Source organism: Leucopleurus acutus, assembly GCF_964270905.1.
Source record: "Leucopleurus acutus genome assembly, chromosome: 19".
NCBI classification, from domain to species: Eukaryota; Metazoa; Chordata; class Mammalia; order Artiodactyla; family Delphinidae; genus Leucopleurus; species Leucopleurus acutus.
Window position 1 is genome coordinate 49,061,838 of NC_139161.1, and position 20,072 is coordinate 49,081,909.

The 20,072-nt window shown below is 53.1% G+C and overlaps 1 protein-coding gene across 2 annotated transcripts in view; it reads right to left on the bottom strand.

The window, feature by feature from the left end:
• Nucleotides 1–20,072, bottom strand: part of ITGAE (integrin subunit alpha E) — a gene marked incomplete at its 5' end in the record, with an annotated part of 58,219 nt that overhangs the window by 27,929 nt on the left and 10,218 nt on the right. For both annotated transcript variants that reach the window (XM_082861078.1, XM_082861077.1), the window contains 13 exons: nucleotides 458–598; nucleotides 963–1,105; nucleotides 1,638–1,773; nucleotides 3,053–3,120; nucleotides 3,629–3,779; nucleotides 4,312–4,465; nucleotides 5,681–5,832; nucleotides 6,431–6,546; nucleotides 6,958–7,101; nucleotides 7,324–7,441; nucleotides 7,793–7,860; nucleotides 9,110–9,201; nucleotides 16,609–16,726. In XM_082861078.1, coding sequence (XP_082717204.1) covers nucleotides 458–598; nucleotides 963–1,105; nucleotides 1,638–1,773; nucleotides 3,053–3,120; nucleotides 3,629–3,779; nucleotides 4,312–4,465; nucleotides 5,681–5,832; nucleotides 6,431–6,546; nucleotides 6,958–7,101; nucleotides 7,324–7,441; nucleotides 7,793–7,860; nucleotides 9,110–9,201; nucleotides 16,609–16,726 — 1,601 coding nt within the window. The remainder of the gene's footprint in view (nucleotides 1–457; nucleotides 599–962; nucleotides 1,106–1,637; nucleotides 1,774–3,052; nucleotides 3,121–3,628; nucleotides 3,780–4,311; nucleotides 4,466–5,680; nucleotides 5,833–6,430; nucleotides 6,547–6,957; nucleotides 7,102–7,323; nucleotides 7,442–7,792; nucleotides 7,861–9,109; nucleotides 9,202–16,608; nucleotides 16,727–20,072) is intronic.

The window sequence follows — 20,072 nt, forward strand, 5'->3', positions numbered from 1 at the left end:
CAAGAGCTGCAACCCTCTGCTCCCATGATTGGGGTACTGGGCTGGCGATCAGGAGGCCTGGCTTCTCGCCTTGGCTCCACCACACACTTGCTCTGTCAACTGAAGCAAGTCTCCACATCACTGAGCCTCAGTTTTCTCATCTGTAAAATGGGAGTAACAGCTGCCTCCCACAGTTACTGTGAGAAACAAGTGAGATCACAGACAGGATGTGCTTTGTCACCGTGCAGCCATTTGCGATGCCATCATCCTCCACATGAGATGACGGGGTGGGGAAAGTAAGAAAGGGGGGGAGGGGACGGAGGGAGCAGCCGCCCCACCAGGCTGCCGTCCCCCCTGAGCTCCCCATCTCCGCCCTCTGCTGCAAGGCGGGGCCGGGGCGCTCCCAGCCTCTGCCCCCTCGGCCCCAGGCCGAGCAGCCACAGCCTCGGCCAGCTCGCGAAGATGGCGACTGTCCCACCTGCTCGTTCACACGGTACACGTAGACTCTGCCCTCCTCGCCTTGCACGTGGTAAAACGGGGCGGCCACCAGCAACAAGTCTGTGGTCCCATCCATGTCGACGTCCACAGGGCACAGCTCAGAGCCAAAATAGGACCCCATCTACAGGCCAGAGGGAACGCGGCTCACAGGGAGTGCCGGGGAGGCAGCCGCCACCACCAGAGCCCTCAGCAACGCTAGGCCTCTGCTCCTGCCCTTCCTGGGCCACCAGCTTCGGGTCAGACCAGATCAATGTGTTCCCCAGAATAACACAGGAGACTGGGTGAACAGCCTGACCCCCCACGACGGGGGAAACCAGCTGGCGCTCAGACACGCAGAGCCGGGGCAGAGGCTGAGTTCTGAGACCTGAGTTCTGCCCAGGCTGGGTCCCCAACCCACTATGTGCCCTGGAGCCCACCCCTTTCCCTCTGGGACCTCCAGACCCCTATCTGTAATAACGGGGGCGGGGGTCCTTCTCCAGCAGTACCTGCTCGCCCTCCAGCACTGGTACAAAGTTGGCCTCTTTGCTCTCCTTCCGGAGCTCAAACACAGCCCCTTGCTGCTTGTGCTGTGGAGCCCCTGCCACATAGGAGAGGCCACAGGCCTTGTGCAGCACCGCCACCGAGTAACCTGGGGGGGGGGATGTGGAACTGTGATCAGGATCTCCCACCGGGCCGCTCCTGTGCCCCGCCCCCCTTCCCAGCCAGGACTTGGAAGTAGCTTGGGCAGGGAGGCAAACATGGAGAGACTATCTTCCTCGTCCTTTAAAATCATCAGCGGTGGCTCCACTTACCCATGCGGCTGCTCACACACGTGTGTCCCACTATACAGATGGGACAGACACACACGATCACACACACAGCTTCACTCAAAACACACTCCACACGCGTTCATCACGAACGCAGTGCATGAAGACTGAGGAGGGGTGAAGGGTCCCCCACCGCCATTCCTAATGGAGAGGCCCTACCTCCCTAGGCAGCTGCCAGGACCTGGCGCTTTGGTACCAAGCAGGCCTAATTCTCAGCCTCAGGCTCCCTAAGTGGGGCCCCTCCCTCAGTCCATGTGACCGACCTGGGCCCTCCCCAGCTAGGAAGTGCACTGCAGCCTGTGTCCCTGTACAGGCCCCGCCCACACCCAGGTAGCCTCCAGGCCCCGCCCTCACCCAGGTAGCTGTACTGCACAGCCTTGGCATCCACTGCCGTCTGGTTCAGGAAGCGGCCCTTGCGGCTGCTCATGTTGTAGAACAGCGTGCCCCCCGACCAGTCGAAGGCCCCTACAGCACCGAGCAGCACCTGCCCCTGCAGGGGACAAGGGTGGGCGGCCATCTGAGCGGGAGGGACCCAGGGCCAGCCAGGGTGGCGTCGGGTCTACCTGCCAGCACAGCAAACCTTGCAGGGGGGATGAGGGGCATTCAGTGCACCCGGCCAGAGACGTAGGAGGAAGGCGAGAGGCAAACACTGGGTTCCTGCCTTGTACCCATGACCCTGTCAGGGCAGCTGTCCCTCCAGTACCAGCAACCCCTGGGGCAGAAATCCAACCCGGGGCCCAGATGTTGAGCATTTAAAAAAGTATGGCTGAGGGACTTCCCTGGTGGCACAGTGGTTAAGAATCCGCTTGCCAACGCAGGGGACACAGGTTCAGGCCCTGGTCCGGGAAGATCCCACATCCCGCAGAGCAACTAAGCCCGTGCGCCACAACTACTGAGCCTGCACTCTAGAGCCTGTGAGCCACAACTAGTGAGCCCTCGTGCCACAATTACTGAAGCCTGCATGCCTAGAGCCCGTGCTCCGCAAGAGAATCCCCCACTTGCTGCAACTAGAGAAAGCCCACGTGCAGCAACGAAGACCCAACACAGCCAAAAATAAATAAATTAAAATAAATTTTTTTAAAAAAAGTACGACTGAGCAAAATGGGGCTCATGTCCTCCAAGTCTGCACAGCCTGAGTCTGGCACCCAAGGCCCACCTGTGTCAAGTGATGTGCTAACCGTGCTTCCACCACATGCAAGGACGGTGTCCTCACTGCCCGTCTGTGGGGAACAGGGCCTCTGGTGGGGAGAAGTACCCGGCTTGGTAGGCAAGCCCACCCAGGGCTGGGTGTTACCAGTCTGTGTTAAGGAAGCTGCTTAATCCTTGAGCGCAGGACGAAATGACCTCCTGTTTTAAACAGGGCCACTCTCTCCTCGACCTCAAAGGTCCAGGTTAGGGCGAGCACACAGAAGTGTTTTCCTTTGTCCTAAACTGGCTCTTTCATGGGACTTCCCTGGTGGTCCAGTGGTTAAGACTTTGCCTTCCAATGCAGGGCACGCAGGTTTGATCCCGGGTTGGGGAGCTAAGATCCCACATGCTTCGGGGCCAAAAAACCAAAATATATAAAACAGAAGCAATATTGTAACAAATTCAATAAAGACTTTAAAAATGGTTCACATCAAAAAATCTCTATGAAAACAAAAACCTTAAACTGGCTCCTTCAGAGGCCTCACCACAGGGCACTGAGAGCCAGGGGACCCTGAGTCCCTGGGAGTCGCCGGGGCCCCTCCTCTGTGGAGAGCCTGCCTGGTGCTGAGCCGGCCACGTACCTCGTCCAGGATCTGGGCGCTGAACCCGACCTGTGCCAGCTGGTAGTGGAGGGCATCTCCGACCGTGCCTGGAAGCCAAGAAGCCCAGTGAGACTGCTGTGGGCCACGGTGAAGGGAGAAACCAAGTCGGGGAAGGGTCCGGCTTGGCCTCTTCCCAGAGGGAAGGAGGTTCTGGTAGGATGGGACGAGCATCAGGTTGGAGTAGAGATCCGGGTCCTGCTTTAGCAGCTACTGGCAGCATAGCTGGGAAGAGGGCCATCCCCTCCCTCTTCCTGGGCCTCAGTTTCCTCACCTGGGATCTCCTGGGAGCAGGAATCATGCCCCAGTCACCCTTCTTCCTCCAGCACCAGAAAGAGCTTCTCATCAGAGTTTCATGGAATTTGGGGGAAGTGAGGAAGGCTGGGGATATTGTTGCCTTTTTAGAGATGGAACAGCTGAGGCTCAGAGAGGTGACAGGAGTTGCCAGAGTGCCACATGGAGGGAGGACAGGAGTAGGGCTGGAGCGTGGGCCTCGGGCCTCCTGCTGAATGCCGAGGGGGCTGCCACACAGGGGTGGCCAGGGACCTGGAGCCTCACCTTCCACGCTAATGATGCTCTGCTGCAGTTTGCTCAGCAGCCCATCCAGCGCTGCGTAGTTGGTCACCTTGAAGGCATGGTCCTCATCGGGGTCCGAGGCGATCAGCTTCAGCTCGTTGTACGCCCTAGTTTTATTAAATGCATCTCCCACCTGCACAGAGGCCCTGGGTCAGTGGGCCAGCACCGCGAGGGCTCTCCAGGCCTCCTTCTTTCCCTGCTCCCTGTTCTCCCACACACTCTACGTGTGTTTTCCTGAACACACCAGCTCCTCACCCCTGCCCACGCTATTCCCTCTGCCTGCAGAGCCCTTCCCGCCTCCCCTGTGCCCCACGTCAGCTACTCCTCTTTGTCCTCCGAGACTCAGCTCAGCACCCGCTCCTCCTGGAACCTTCCCTGACATCCCTCCTGTGGGCTCCCAGGGCGTCCACTGCTCTCCCCATCACTGCTGGGCGAGTGAGCTGTGACCACCACTGGGAAATGAGCCGTCTGCGGGGAAGACCCTGAGTGGGGTGGGGAGTGCGGGGTGCATGGGACACGGGGGCTGAAAGAAGAGAAGTTGGTGAGTGTTTGTGAGCGCAGCAGGGTTTGGGTAAGCTGCTTACTGAAGCCCTTCTAGGAGCCCTGGCTTCTCCCCACCCCAGGCTGCACAGGGTCACGAGGTACCCCCAGCACCTAGTTCTTACCCCAATGGCAAAGCGCTCAACACCTTGCATCTTTGTGGAGTCGATGACAGTTGTGAGGTTGAGGGGGTCCCCGAATATGTCCCCATCAGTGAGCACCACCATGACCTTGGATGCCTTCTCTCTGGAGCCATGGCTTGGTGTGAAGATGTTGTCTCTAAATCGGGGAGAGTAAAGGGAAAGAACTTTGCCAAAGGGATGACTGAGCCCTGGGGAGATTTTATTCACTGACCTGTTTTAGAATTGAAGAGGATTAAGGAGCCCTCCTGGGAGAACAAAGGCCCAAAGAGGGGTGGTGACGTCCCTGGGTACACAGCTGCGCGGGTGGAGGTGAGGCTGCAACACAGATGTTCTTACCCCTCACCTGCTCCCAATAGAAAGGTGCTGGACAACTAGAGAAAGCCAGTGCACAGCAACAAAGACCCAATGCAGCCAAAAATAAGTAAATAAATAAATTTATTTTAAAAAAAAGAAAAAGAAAGGTGCTGGACAGCACTGGAGTCTATTCCTCCATGTGTGGGAATAATAATGATATTAAAAACAGTGGCTAAGATTTATATAGAACTTAGATGCCAGGCACTCTGGTATGCACCGTACATATTTTAAGGTAAGTACTATTATTATTATTATTAATCATTATTACTGGCCACGCCTTGCGGCTTGCAGGATCTTAGTTCCCCGACCAGGGACTGAACCCTGGCCTCAGCAGTGAAAGCGCCAAGTCCTAACCACTGGACTACCAGGGAATTCCCTATTATTCTCATTTTAAAAGTGAGAAAATTGAGGCTTCCCTGGTGGCGCAGTGGTTGAGAGTCCGCCTGCCGATGCAGGGGACGCGGGTTTGTGCCCCGGTCCGGGAAGATCCCACATGCCGCGGAGCGGCTGGGCCCGTGAGCCATGGCCGCTGAGCCTGCGTGTCCGGAGCCTGTGCTCCGCAACGGGAGAGGCCACAGCAGTGAGAGGCCTGCGTACCGCAAAAAAAAAAAAAAAAAAAAAAAAAGTGAGAAAATTGAAGCATAGAGCGGTTAGGCAACTCGCCCAAGGTCTCACAAGTACAAACTGTAGCGGGATTGAACCCAGGGAGCCTGCCCACTAAGCCGCTCTGATAAGCACCGTGCCCTCCTGCTGCTCGCAGGAGGAGTCTTTGAAGAATTTTTGGAGGACTGTCTTGGGGCGTCATCTATCAGCCAAGGCTGGGTTGGAAGACCTCACAGTGTCCCCTTTCAGCCAAGGAAGAGCCTGAGCCCTGACCCTCTCCTCTACACAGTCTGTCCAGCCACCTTCTCCAGGTAGGACGCCTCAGAGCCTCTGGGCGGGGCCGTGGACTGGCACTCAGCAGGTGGACAGGTAATTCTGTTGCCCTCACACTCACAGGACATGCTGCATGGCAGAGGCAGTCTTGGTGACACTCCCCACTTGAGTGATGTTCTGGACTCTGGCGAGGGACGCTGTAACGTCTTGGCTGTCCTGAAGGTCAAGCTCTGTCTGGATGACTTCCCCATACTGCACCAGGGCAAAGTTGCACTGCAGGGGAGGGGCCGAGAGGGAAGGAGTTTGGCAGAGTTGCCCAAGGCCACCCCTGCCCCTTAGATGGCTCCGCCTGGAAGCAGTGGAAGAATCCACTCATTCCTCCTAGCTTCTGGGCAGGAGGAAATACTCAGGCAGAGGGAAATCTCTAAGCCAGTGGGGGTGGAGGAAGGTATGGTAGTAATGGCTCCCAGTGAATCACAGACTTCTCCTTGAATCCATGTCCCTGTGTAGTCCCCCTCTTCCACACTGACTCCGGGATAGGCCAGGTGACTTGCTTTGGCCAATGGGACATCAGCAAATGTGATATAATCAGAGGTTTGGAAAGTGCTTGCCATGAAAGAGTTGGGCTGGGCTGCTGGAGACACATGGTCCAGACAAGCAAGGGCATCTTAGGGTCTAGTCAAACAACCAGATGTCTGCAGCTACAGGAATAACTCTAGGCAAGACCAGCAAAAGAACCACCCAGCTGAGCCCAGACCGAACAGCTGACCCATAGAAGGAGAGCAGATCGCTGGTGGATGTTTTGAGGTGGTTTGTTCCCAGCGGTAGATAACACACAAGCTGTGTGAGTCCAGCCCTTAGCGAAGCCCACCTCAAAGCACTTCTCATAGATGTTCTTCATCATGTTGGAGATGAAGTCTTTAGCTCTCTGGAAGTCTGGGGGATCGATGCTTCCTGAGCCATCCAGGATGATGGCGATCTCGGTGCCTGGGCCAAGACAGGGAACAGGTCAGGTGTGGGCTTGGCATCTGGGGCAGGAGTGAGGGCAACTCGTCCTGCCCTGAAGGGCACCCACCCAGTTCAAGCCCTGAGGGCTCAGTTCAGGGAGGGCATCGGTGCCACTCCCAAGAGTGAAGCCTTGTCTCAGAGGCAGAGAGAGAGCCAGAACCTGCTCAGGCTCTGACTTGCTGCGTGAGTCACTCCCAGCACCCCCACTCTCTGGGCCTCAGTTTTCCCAGCTGTAAGATGGAGAGAGACAGGGCTGGGACTGGCCAGGCCTGTAGAATCCAGCCACTGCTCTCCATCTCTTGGACCTAGGCACACCTCAGCCCTGGAGGTCTCCAGCCTAGGGAGTCAGCTCTGACAGCCCTGGGAGCGACCAGATTTGCCTCTTCTCACCAGCTGCCTCCTCGTCCTCGTCCTCTGTCTCCTTCTCCTCCACCTTCAATTCCCGGCGCAGCCTGGCTGTGTTCTCCGTGCTGCCTTTTTTGTTCCTGGAGCAGTCTCCAGCATCCACAGGGGCATCAGGGTCCAGTAATTTTTCTTTAAAAAGTACACGTGGAAGAGCTCCGAGTCAGATGGCCTCCTCGTTCACCTCCAGGTAAGCCTGCTCTTAGCTCTGCCCTGGTTCCTTCACATGGGGCCTAAGCCTGCCTTGCCCTCTCCGGGCCTCTGTGTCCCTCTGCATCTACCACGGGCTGGCGCCTCTTCTTGCAGACCCCAGGATATCCCTTCAGAGCTGTCCAACGAGGGTCCAGTCCTTACCAAGGTCGGAGAAGTAGACCTGAGCACGGGGACGGAGGTCAGGGGCCAGCAGGATGCAGTTGCCTGTGAGCTCTGAGCTGAGGCTCTGGGGCCACCGGGTCGTCACTTGAATGCAGATCTAGAGGAGGGGGAGAAAGGAGGGGAAAGCCCGGGTCACCCCCAGCCCAGGCCCCCTCGTCACAGCCACACCCACACCCCCACGTCAGAATCCAGTGGCTCAACCAGGCAGGGGACGCGGGAACAGCGTGCTCACCCCTCACCAGGGGTAGGAGTCGCTGCCAGGGTCAGTGTGCTGGGTCACATGGAGTACCCAGCTCAGAGCCGCTGTCAGCCCTGGGGCTGCTGGGGATACAGCTGGGCTCAGCCCTGAGAATAACACGCCAGTCAGGACTGGTATCCACCACGGTCAACCACAGGGGTAGCACCAGCTCCCCAAGGCCCTCCACCCTCCCTCGCCACGCATACTCACCAAAACACCATGGTGGTTCCGGACAACTGTCACTCCACGGTACCTCCCCTTTGGGATGGGGACATTCTCTGAAACAGTGAGGCCCAGGTAAGGAGGGAGGAATGCTGGGAGGCAACCCAGGAGCCAAGGTCAGAGGGCACAGGGCCATCTTGGTCAAAGCCCCATGAGGAAGAGCTAGCCACTCAGAGCAACCTCTAGAAGCTAGATGCGGGGGGCCTTCAAGGACAGGCCTCTCTCCCAGGCTCATTCGGTGTCTCATTCAACATATGCCCCGTGATGTCTGCTCTGTGCCCAGCCTGCGACAGATGGTGATAGGGATCCAGAAACATTGAGACCTGGTGCTGGTCGTCCAGGGGCCCCTGGGCTGCTGGGCGGGCAGGCAGAGAAGCACCAGCTGGCAGGTGTGTGCAGCACCAGGGAGGAATGGCAAGAGGCTGGGGGACTGGCCCTAGAATCCAATGAACTCTCCCCTCTCCAAGTCCTGTCTCTGGGGAATCTTACTGCCCCACATCCCCAGGGGCAGAAGTGTAGCTCCTTCCCCTCCCGCCCCACTGTGGGCCTCAGGACACTTGCATTTCTGAGTCCCAGGATCACTCAGTCACCCTGCCGGACTGTGTGCCCTTCTGATGCAGAGATGGAGGCTGTTCAACACAGCACCTCCCACAGAGACCAGCACTCCACCTGACATGGCCCAACGGTCGGTCGTCAGCAAAGTGGGCCTTCAGTTGGGCTGGGCAGGATGGGAGGAGTTTGGTCAACGAGCGAATTAGGTCCATTCCTTTGTTCATTCAAACAGCATTACTGAGCACCTAATATATGGCAGAACCCATGCTAGGCGCTAGGATGGCCACAGTTAGATTGCAGGGGCGCGGGGCAGGGGTGGGTTCCATTGAGGCGTGGTGAGTTGCGGTAGGTTGGGTTTTGGAATTGGGTGGAGTTGGGTTTGCATCTGTGGTGCTGCTCAGATGCGTGACCTTAGTCATAGTGGAAACCAAAGGACTTCTCTGAACTGTAGCTTTCTCTTCTGTAAAATGGTGTGGTTTTAAGGATTAAAAGTCCGCGAACCACTTAGCAGAGCGTCAGGTGACTCTGTAAGCACTCCATCCATTTTAGGTTTCATTTTTATTGTTAGGATTGGGTCCGGAAAGGTGGGCTGGGGTTAGGGTTGGGTGGGGATGGGATTGGGCACCAGGATGGAAGGCTTGCTGTGGCTGGTGGTGGAGGCTAGGGTGGAGAGACTGGAATGGTTGGGCTGGATGAGTGGGATTCCTAGAAAGGAGGTCCTGGGAGCATTCCCGGGAGCAGGGGCTGACTTACCTACTGGCTGGCAATGGAGCTCATCCTGAATGAGGGAACACTGATACAGGGGCCCTGCCGTCCTGCTGGTCCTGGGGCTGGTTACCAGGAGCCTGAGCGAAAGAGTCGGCAGCAAAGTTGAGCTGGTCAGCGATTCCCTTTTCCTCCCTACCTGCCCAGACACAGTCCTTCCATTCCAGGCCCACAGACCCACAGGTTCCCTGTGGGGAAAACTATGGAGAAGACCAGACCTGGAAAGGCGGGCAGGCTCCCAGCCCAGGATGGTGGATCTGCATTACGAGGGAGGCATGGGCTCAACCTTTGCACAGCTCCAGGCAGGAAATGGCTAAATGCATCCCCTCTGCCTGCTGGCCCACCCTGACAGAAATGGGGTGATATTGGTGGTGAATAAACACTCGCTGCTCTTTGATGGCAGTGGGGGGAACCAGGAAGCCACCAGCAGCACAGTTGCTTCTGCTGGGGACAGAAGCCTTCCTTCTGTTGCCTTCCTAGTGGCTGCAAGGGCGCCTGCCCCACCTGGCCCCAGTGACAGCACTTCCTGAGAAGAGCACACTTGTGGCCCTCTCCTAGGGGCAGGTCAGAACTGGAGGTTCTGGGCCCCTCAGCCTGGTTAAGGCAGCCTCAGGAGACGTGATTCCCAATGGCAAACTCTGCCCCCTGCCCAGGGAGACAGCAGAGAGCCAGCGTCAGCCTAAACATTCCGTGTGCATGCTGCCCAGGGAGGATCAGGGCTGCCCCGAGACAGGGAGAGAGCTCCCCATCCTAGGAGCTGTGAGTAGGGGGTGTTGGGGAAGGGGCCCGAGGCTGAGCTTGATAACACTGAACCAAGTCCAAGGTTTTATGCTGAGGGCAGTAGGAAGCCACGGAGGACTCTATAAAGGGGAAGCTTTATAAAGGGGAAGCTTTATAAAGGGGATTAGACAGGTCATGATGAGTTACAGTGGTTTGGGGGCCAGGAACGAGGTCATGTTTCCACTTCCTCACCTCCCGTTACTTGACATTTAAAAAAAATATGAAATGTATCATTCGCTTATCTCCATGGGTGACAGGATAATAATAAAATCTACACCTGTGTGTGTGCCCTACCCAGCTTACCCCAGCCCAAGCTGACTTCCACCCCTGACGGGTCCTGTCAAGGTCAGCGGTGGTCCACACATCGTCAGATCCAAGGGACACCTTTCTGCCCTCATCTTCCTCAACCTCTCAACAGCCCGGGGCAGAAGTAACCGTCTCTCCCTTGAACCACTTTCTTTTTGGTTCCCCTGACCTCTCTCACTTCTCAAACTCCTTTGCTTGCTCATTCACTGTCTGACTTCTAAATGTCACTGGTGTCCCGGGGCTGGGTCCCTGTTTTCCTCGCCCACACACTCTCCCTGGTGATTGATCCCCCCTCCAATCCCTGGCTTCCGCACACCTGTCAAGGCTGACATTCCCACCTTTATATCTGCAATGCTAGCATCCCTCCACCAGAAGCCAGACCAGCGCAGCTCTAGAAAGCAGAATAATGACCTGCTCCGCCCAGAGAAGTCCGTGTCCTAACCCCCAGAGCCCAGGAATACGCTACTTTTTATGGCAAAAGGGACTTCGTAGATTAAGCTAAAGATCTTGTGTTGGGGAATTTATACTGGATTATCTGGGTAGGTCCAATGTAATCACGAGGGTCCTTATCAGACCCTTTAAAAATGGAGGAAGGGGCCACAAGCCAAGGAATGCAGGCAGCGCCTAGAACCCAAAGGAAGTGAGGAAACAGATCCTCCCCTTGAGGCTCTAGAAGGAACACAGCCCTGCTAATGCCTTGATTTCAGCTCAGTAAGACCCTCTTTGGACATCTGACCTCCAAAACTGTAAGATAGTCATCTGTGCTGTTTTAAGCCACTAAGTTTGTGATGAATTGTTACAGCAGCCCTAGGAAACTAATAAATAAACAACTGCCCATTGTCTAATAGGCATCTCAAACTTAGAGCGTTCGAAACAGAACTATGGTCTTGCTCTCCATCGCCTGAACTGAACCGTTCCATCTTCCCTGACACGATACATGGCACCACCAACCACTACGTTCTGAAGTCCAAAGCCTGGGGGCACCCTTGCTTCATCTTTTCGCTCATCCCCTTCATCAAATCCATCAGTAAACCCTGTTGGTTCTTCCTCCAAACTATATCTAGAGAACATCTCTTCTCTCTGTTTCTCCTGCCACCATCATCTTGCCTGGTGTGTAGTAATAGCCCCCTGTTATTTTTTTCTGTTGTTTGTTTTTTAAATTTGCTCTTGGGACTTCCCTGGTGGTCCAGTGGGTAAGACTCCGAGCTCCCAATGCAGCGGGTCCGGGTTCGATCCCTGGTCGGGGAACTAGATCTCACATGCATGCCGCAACAAAGATCCTACGTGCCTCAGCTAAGACCGGCGCAGGCAAATAAGTAAATAATAAATAAATATTTGTTTAAATAAAATAAAATAAAATAAATGTACCCTTGTAGATGACACCACGTCACTGCCCTGTTTCAGCTGCCTCCCGTGCACTTAGGTGAAGAGTCCATAGCCCTTGCTGCAGCCCACGGGGCCCTGCACCATCTAGCACCTCCCCACCGCTGAGACTCCCCTCCTGCTCCTTTGCTCTCCAAGCTCTAGCCCCGCACTGGCTGGCTTCCGTTCCTAGGCTGCCCCCAGCTCTTTCCCGGCTTGGGCCCTCTGCCTTGCTGCGCCCCCTCTCTCCCCAACCTGGCTCATTCTCATTCCTTGGCCTCGCTTAACTGTCACCTCCTCACAAATGCTTTCTCCAACCAGCCTCACCTCACAACCCAGTTACTCCGCTCTGCATCGTCCCATTTATTTCCTTCCCAGAACTTGTCCCCGTTTGATAGCATCCTGTTTACTTCTTTACTGTTTATTATCAGTCTCTCCCCCTAGACTCTAAGTTCCCCAAGGAAACCTACAGTCTACGGGGAGAGGAGCTTGGTAACAGTGAACCAAGTCCAAGACCTCACAAGTTCCCCAAGTTCCCCTTGCCTCTCGTTTGCCATGTTATTTCCAGCACCTGGAACAGTGGCTGGCACAGAGCAGGGGTTTGGTAGACATCTGTTAAATGACGACTGAACAACAGCCGAGGCAGCACATGAGGGGGCTAATCTGGGGCAAGGCTGAGGGGCAGAGAACCACGTGCAGCTGAGCTCTGTGGGCTTGCAGCTGAGCCCCTAAATTAGGTCGCCTGCTCAACAACTTTGCCTCTTTCCGCAGACCCCTCCCAGCCTGAGCCTCAGCCCTGGGCCCAGCACCTTATTCTCTGCTCCCCCGTAAAGGTGGGCTCAGAACTGGGATCCAACCCAGCCACGTCTTGGTGGGGTAGGTGCAGGCCTGGAATAGCCTCAGCTCTCCTTCCTCCTTTAGGCCTTGGCCCAAGCTGTTTCTTCCGCTTGCAATGCCTTTCAGCTCCTTTTCCTGCAGAACAATCTTCCCAAGTACCAGCTCCTCAGGAAGCCTTCCCAAAAGAGGGAGCACCTTGACCCCCTCCAAGCCCTCCAGGAAGCCCTCACTACTGGACACCTACACTTATCCCTGGCTTTTGTTCCCACCTAGACTGTGAGTTCTTGAGAGACCACCACGTACAGCTGCGCAGGCTGTTCACTGCAGAACCCACGGTTGCCACCCATATCACAGTCGCGCAATGCCGGGGGCCGGGGCCCCGCCTGAGCTGCCTCTGCCGCCCGCCCCTTCAACCACCTCCACCATGGTGGGTGGTCTCTTGATCTCCAGGTTTACCGACTGAGTGGCTGGCAAACTAAACTATAACTGAGCTCACCATCAGCTGACAGCCCCAGGGACCCTATCACACCTGGGCTGAGTGCAGCCCAGCTCCTGGCTTCACCCAGCTGTAACTCATCTCTGTCCTCAGAGTCCATTCCCATACCGCCCAGGGGGAAGGCCTTCGTTATATTCCACTCCACCCCGCTGCAGCGGCCAAGTCCATGATGCTGCCAGCCCTGGCTGTTACAACTGACGTAGAAACAACATGAGGGAGAGAGAGGCACGTGTGGTCCTTGCACGAGGAGCCCAGCCTGTTCCTCTGCGGCCGGGGTGGCCAGAAGCGCGTTTCCTGCCCTGAGCGGCAGCCCGTGGTCTCAGGCTCCAAGGTTTGAGGCAGGAACCCACAGGTGCCTCCCACCACATCCTTCCCCGCTGCACGTTCAAGCCCGTGAGACCCTCTCTGCTTCAGCAGGTGTCCGGGGAGGTTTCCTTGGGCCCAGGTGGGCTCTTCCCCCCACCCCTGGGGGGCTCGGAGCCTTCTGCTCTGGGTACTTCAAAGTCCCCTCTTCCACTGTGGCATTTCAGCTCGGCTTTTTTTTAAAATATATAAATTTATTAATTTTATTTATTAATTTTTGGCTGTGTTGGGTCTTCGTTGCTGCACGTGGGCTTTCTCTAGTTGCGGCGAGTGGGGGCCACTCCTCGCTGAGGTGCCCGGGCTTCTCATTGCAGTGGCTTGTCTTGTTGCGGAGCACAGGCTCTAGGCACGTGGGCTTCAGTAGTTGTGGCACGTGGGCTCCACAGTTGTGGCTCACAGGCTCCAGAGCGCAGGCTCAGTAGTTGTGGCGCACGGGCTTAGTTGCTCCACCGCATGCGGGATCTTCCCAGACCAGGGCTCGAACCCGTGTCCCCCGCGTCGGCAGGCAGATTCCCAACCACTGCGCCACCAGGGAAGCCCTTGGCTTGGCTTCTGAGGGAGGGGGGTTAAAGTCTGTTGGGTCTGAAGCTGGAGTGGTGAGGGCCCTGCTGGGGTACTGGAGGGAGGGGGCTCGCCAGGAGATGGTCACAGCATGGCCGAAACCCGGCCTCGACCTTGATGAGTGTGGGGAGTGCGGGACGCTCACACACTGCAAACTTTGTGAAAACTGAATGCTGACCCAGCGTAGAAGCCACGATCCAGCAATTCCCCTGCTGGGCACCCTGTGCCTAATAAAAAGAAGTGCATTCACCCAGTGAAAGAAAGTGCAGAGCTGGGCCGGGGGTGGGAGCGGGGGTTAACTCTCGCCTGGGATGTGCGCGGAAGGGAGCACATGGCTGCAGGGGGCTTATGCGAGGCTGGTCCTGTTCTGCCTCGATCTGGACGCTGCTTACGTGGGTGGCTCACTCTGTGAACATTCACTGAGCGGCACTCTGATGACGTGCAGTCTTCTGTGTAATAGTGCAGCAATAGAACTTTATCAAGACAAAACACAGCAATGCTTACCTTTAATTCTTCCTGGAACCAGAACATTCCTAACAACCTTCTCACCGCGCTTCAAGCCTTTCAGGCTCCCCAAACCTCTGTGCCGGCTGACAAAGCACGGCCCACCTCCCCCATCCAATGTCTCATCAGGCTCAGTTTCAGCCACCGACACCTTCCCAGCCCCCGCACCTGGCTCAGGCTGGCTTCCAGACTTCTGACCAAGCAGCTCTCAGCCCCGATTCCCCCTCCCATGCCTTCTCACACTAATTCCTACTCAGCCCCTAAGTCCCAGTGTCAAGGTACATCCTTTGGCTGAAGGACACACGTGCCTCTTTGTCCCCAACGCACCCTGGACGTCCCCACAGAGCAGTCTTCACTCCTCCTGTCATCGACCAACTTGTCTGTTTCCCACAAGAGCCTGGGAGCTCCATGAGGGCATGGACTGTCTCCTTTAGTATCTTATCCCCCTAGCTTTGCCTGGCACTGAGTAGATGCTCCAAAAATACTGATGAATGAATGAATGAGTGAATGGGCCCTGCCCTCACCACTTAAATCTAATGGTCACCAGCCTCTTCACTGGACAGTGAGGAAATCAAGCATAGGGTCCGAGCCCGCTTGGCTGGCGTGGCCATGGCCCAAGTCCAGGGCTATGAGGCTGCCTCGGGAGCCACCACTGCCCACCCATCTGCTACCAAACAGAGCTCCACTCAGCCAGGCGCCCTGAGTGCCTCACCTGACTCTGCCCCAAAGCTATCTGGACCCTGGGCTCATGGCTCAGGGTTGCCGGGTCTGAAGGAAACCCCTCACCGTGGACCAGAAGCAAAGCAAAGCAGCGGCAGGTGAGGGGTGGGGTAGGGAACCAGCCAGGGGCAGCTGGGCAGTGGAGCAAGCAGAGAAAGAGCCCTGCCACGAACAGGACAGGGAGAGGAAGGGCTGCTCTAGAGTAAGGGAGACGAAAGAGATACAGCCACGATACGCAACACAGGAACTCTGACTGAACCCTGGCTTCAAAATGAGCAGCTCTAAACGTCATCTTGGTGACAACAGGGGACGTTGGAGTGTGTGTCGTGACCCTTCACTGCAGAACTTCTCCTAAAACCAAAGACGTGTCCCTAAACAGCACACCACCACTACCTCCATGTGATAGAATCTACATTTGATTTACTTGCTTATTGTCTATTTCCCCCGAGCATAAGGATTTGTGTCTGCTTTGCTCACCACTGTTCCCTCAGGGCCTGGCACAGAGAAGCTGTTATTGTATAAATGCTTGCGGAGTGAATGGCCATGGTATAAATAATTCTACAACTTGCCTTTTTCATTTTACAATGTGTTTCGAGACTGATCCGGTTCATAACCACTGCACTCAATTCGTTCATTTTACCTGCTTTCAGTGTCGCATTGTATGACTCACACCTTATGTCTTCCATTTTTCCGACGATGCTTGTTTCAAAACAATGTCCCAGTCAATATCTCTAGGTGTGCCCCAAAAGTTCCCTAGGGTTGGTATCTGGGGGTGGAATCACTGAATCAAGGGCCGCCTGCATCCTCAGCTCTACCTGATACGGCAAAATGATTCTCCCAGGTGGTTATACCAACTCACATTCCTACAAGTTCCTGTTTCACCACATCCTTACCAGCAGGATGCTGTCAGACTTAAAATGTTTTACTTATCTAATGGGTGGGTGCAGACGAGAAGTTTAAAATACAAAGTAATGCGTGTTGATCTTAAATTTGGCCAGAAATTGTGCCAAACACTTTACGTGCATGAACTCAAATACTCTTTGCAACAACCCTGTGAGGCAGGAAAATAATCACCCCCACTGCAGAGATGAGAAACTGAGGCCGGGGGTTGCGTGCCTTGCTATAAATACGTGCCTTGCTATAAATACGTGCCTTGCTATAAATACAGAGCGAACCACGGCGACCAGAGGCACAGCCTCCTCGTAACCACCACGCCCACCTGCCTCATATTTTCCATTTAAAGGAAATATTTTCCGTCACTGTCCAAAATTTCTATGTTGAGCACGTTACTTTTGTAACAGACAAAAGAGCCTTGATAAACTTTAGAAGTTTTTTAGCCTCCCCTCCCCCACCCCCGGAGAGGCCAGGGTGAGGAGAGGGGCCAGGGCTGGGAGAACGGGCCCTGAGCTAACGGCCTCTCCCCTGCACGCCCTTCTGAAAGGGGGTTCTCCCCAGGCTGGGGTGTGAGGTGCCGAGGGCTTGTCTGGGGGCCTTCTCAGGCTCCCCGAGGACTCATCAGTCCTCACACACCCCGCCCCGCGCGCCAGGCCCCACTCACCAGGTCTGGTTGGTGCTGGAGTCCTCATGCAGAAGTGAGCTGAGCACGTAGGGGACTCCCTTGGGAGTCACCCAGGTCTGGACCATGTCCACATTGAAGGTGGCCAGGGGAGCCAGGCCTGAAGAGAAAAAAAGAACATTTAACAAAAGAGGCACCGTTATTCCATCACATCCTGCATTGCCACTATCCCCATTTTACAGATGAGGAAAGCAAGACTCCCAAGAATTTTTTTTGGATGAACCACATGGCATGTGGGATCTTAGTTCCCTGACCAGGGATCAAACCCATGCCCCATGCAGTGGAAGTGCGGAATCTTAACCACTGGACCACCAGGGAAGTCCCCCTGCTACCAAGAACCTTTTTTCCATGGGAATAAGACTGGAATGCAGGCGTGTCTGACCCAGAGCCCCTGGTCCTCCCACTAAACCAAGCTGTGTTGGCACCAAGACCCCCTCCTCCAGGAGGCCTTCCTTGGTTCTGTCCCAGAGCACTTGCTACCTTCTCACACCTCCCACTGTGCACTTTCTATACCTGCCACGGAGCACATGCTCATCACCGTGTCATGTACCAAAGTTAAAATAGACTACGGGCCCCAGGGTGAGGGTCTGCATACATTCTGTCTACGTACCTGCCCATCAAGTGACCCAAGAGAAAACACATGTCCTCAAAAATACCTCAGAAAAAGAATGTTTATAGCAGTTTTATTTGTAACAGTCCCAAACTGGAAACAACCCAAATGTCCATCAACTGGGGAATCGATAAACTGACATATTCAGACAATGGAATACTACGCAGGAGTAAAAAGGAACGAACAATTGACACACACAGCAAGATGGGTGTGAATCATGAATATCATTATGCTCAGTGAAAGAAGTCTTACATAAAAGTGTATCTACTGTATGATTCCATTTATATGCTGTTCTAGAACCAGCAAAACTAATCTATAGCAAAAGAAAATATTGCCTGGGCTAATGTGGGATGGGGATTAACTGGGAAGGAGCAGAAAGGAGCTTCCTGGGGTGATGGAAATATCCTATATCCCTATAGGAGTTTGGATTACAAAGGTGTGCATTGTCAAAAATACATCAAATGGTCCACTTAAAATTTGTGTGTTTCACTGTAGGTAAATTTTACCTCAAAAAAAACACAAAAGAACTATAAGGAAACATTGAACTCTAGTTGATATGTATGATGAAATGCTTAGGAGATGAAGTGTGCTGATGTCTGCAATTTACATTGAAATGCTTCAACATATAAGACGGCTTGATGGACGAATAGATGAATATATATGGATGGATGTTTATATATAGATGGATATAAATAAACATATTTTTATATATGTCAATTACAATTGTCAACATTTTGTTATATTTGCACTATCACACATATTTTACATATACGTAATATACAAAAATATATATATTGTAAAATCTATACATTGTAAAATCTAAGTGTTGTATGTGGTTGTCCACTGCACAAGTTTTTCAAATTTTCTGTACGTTTGAAATTCTTCACTAAAAATTTTGGGGGGAAGATTGATACAGACAGATTGTCCCCCAAAGAGGCTGCGCCAATTCATATTCCAACAACAGAATGGAAGGCCTATTTCCTCACAGCATCTCTTGAGCAGACTGTGCGGACCTCCTCATCCTTGTTTTAAAAGAGTATCTCAACATTTTGTTCCCAAACTATTTTTTAGGGCTTCCCTGGTGGCACGGTGGTTAAGAATCCGCCTGCCAATGCAGGGGACACGGGTTTGAGTCCTGGTCCAGGAAGATCCCACATGCCGCGAAGCAACTAAGCCCATGCACCACAGCTACTGAGCCTGTGCTCTAGAGCCCGTGAGCCACAACTACTGAAGCCCACGTGCCACAACTACTGATCCCGTGTGCCACAACTACTGAAGCCCGCGTGCCCCAATTACTGAACCCGCGTGCCACAACTACTGAACCCACGTGCCACAACTACTGAAGCCCACGCGTGCCAAGAGCCCATGTTCCGCAACAAGAGGAGCCACTGCAATGAGAAGCCCGCGCACCTCAAGGAAGAACAGCCCCCGCTCGCCGCAACTAGAGAAAGCCTGCGTGCAGCAACGAAGCCTCAACACACAGCCAAAAAAAATTAATTAAATAAAATTTTTTAAAAGCCCAGCTCTTTAAAAAAAAAGAAAATTTGAAAAAAAAATCTATTTTTTAAATTATGAGTAAAGTCAAGCCTCTTATTATAAGTTTGTTTCCTGCTTATTCATACACATTATCCGTTTTTATGAGGTCTTTATTGTTTTCTTACTAACTTATAAGAGCTTTTTGTCCAAAAGAAATTGTCAATGTGTTAAGAGACTGTTTCTCACTTCGCTCTTTGTTTGACTGGCTTATATTTTTCCCCACATCTACATTCATTATGCAGTCAAATTATGTTTCTCGTATGACTCGAGTTTTGTGTCACGCTTCCCCACTCCGAGATTATATAATTCACTCATGTTTTCTTCGATATTTTCTTTGTTTCATTTCCTATGCTTGAGTCTTTGATTCATCTAGACTTTATTTTTGCATATATCCAGCTTTACTTTTTCTCCCCCCAAAATGAAACTGTCTCAACATTACTTCTCAAATAGCTCATATTATCCCTGCAGATTTGAAATACCACCTTTATCATTCTCAGAATTCTCATGTGCGTTTTGGCGTCTCCAGGGACTCAGTTCTGCCCCATTGACCTTACTGTCTCCTGCTTGGACACATTCATCAGTCTCCTGACCTTTCTCTTCCAAGACTTCTCCCTCTGGGTACATCCTTTCCGTACCAGTTGCCAGAAAGAATTTTTAAAAGCATGCTACTCCACTGCTTAAAATTCTAACTTTTTGGAAATTAAGCAATGTACTTCTAAATAACCTAGGGCCAAAGATAAAATCATAATGGAAACTTTAAAATATTTTGAACTGAATGAGAATTAACATAGGACAAATCAAACCTTGTGTGATACAGTTAAAGCAGTGTTTAGAGGAAACGCAGAGCCTTAAATGCGCATGCTAAAAAACATTAAAAAAAAGAAAGGCTGAAAACCGGTTGTCTAATATTCCATCTCAAAAAGCTAAACGAATAGCAAATCAAGCCCAGAGAGAGTACAGGAAGAAATAAAGACATGAGCATATATCAGTGAAATAGAAAACTAACCTACAGTAGGGAAAATCAACAAAGCTAAAGTTTGGTTTTTAGAACGAGTAATATAACTGATAAAAACCCCTAGCAACACTGATCAAGAAAAAAAAAAAGGCAAACACATAACTTACCAATATGAATGAAAAGAGGACATCAGAACAGAGCCTAAGACATCTATGAAACAATAAGAGGACAGTATATACAACTTTATGCCAGTAAGCTTGACAATTTAGGTGAAAAGGACAGATTCTTTGAAAAGTAAATTTACCAAAACTGACAAAAGAAGTGAAATCTGAATAATCCCAAATT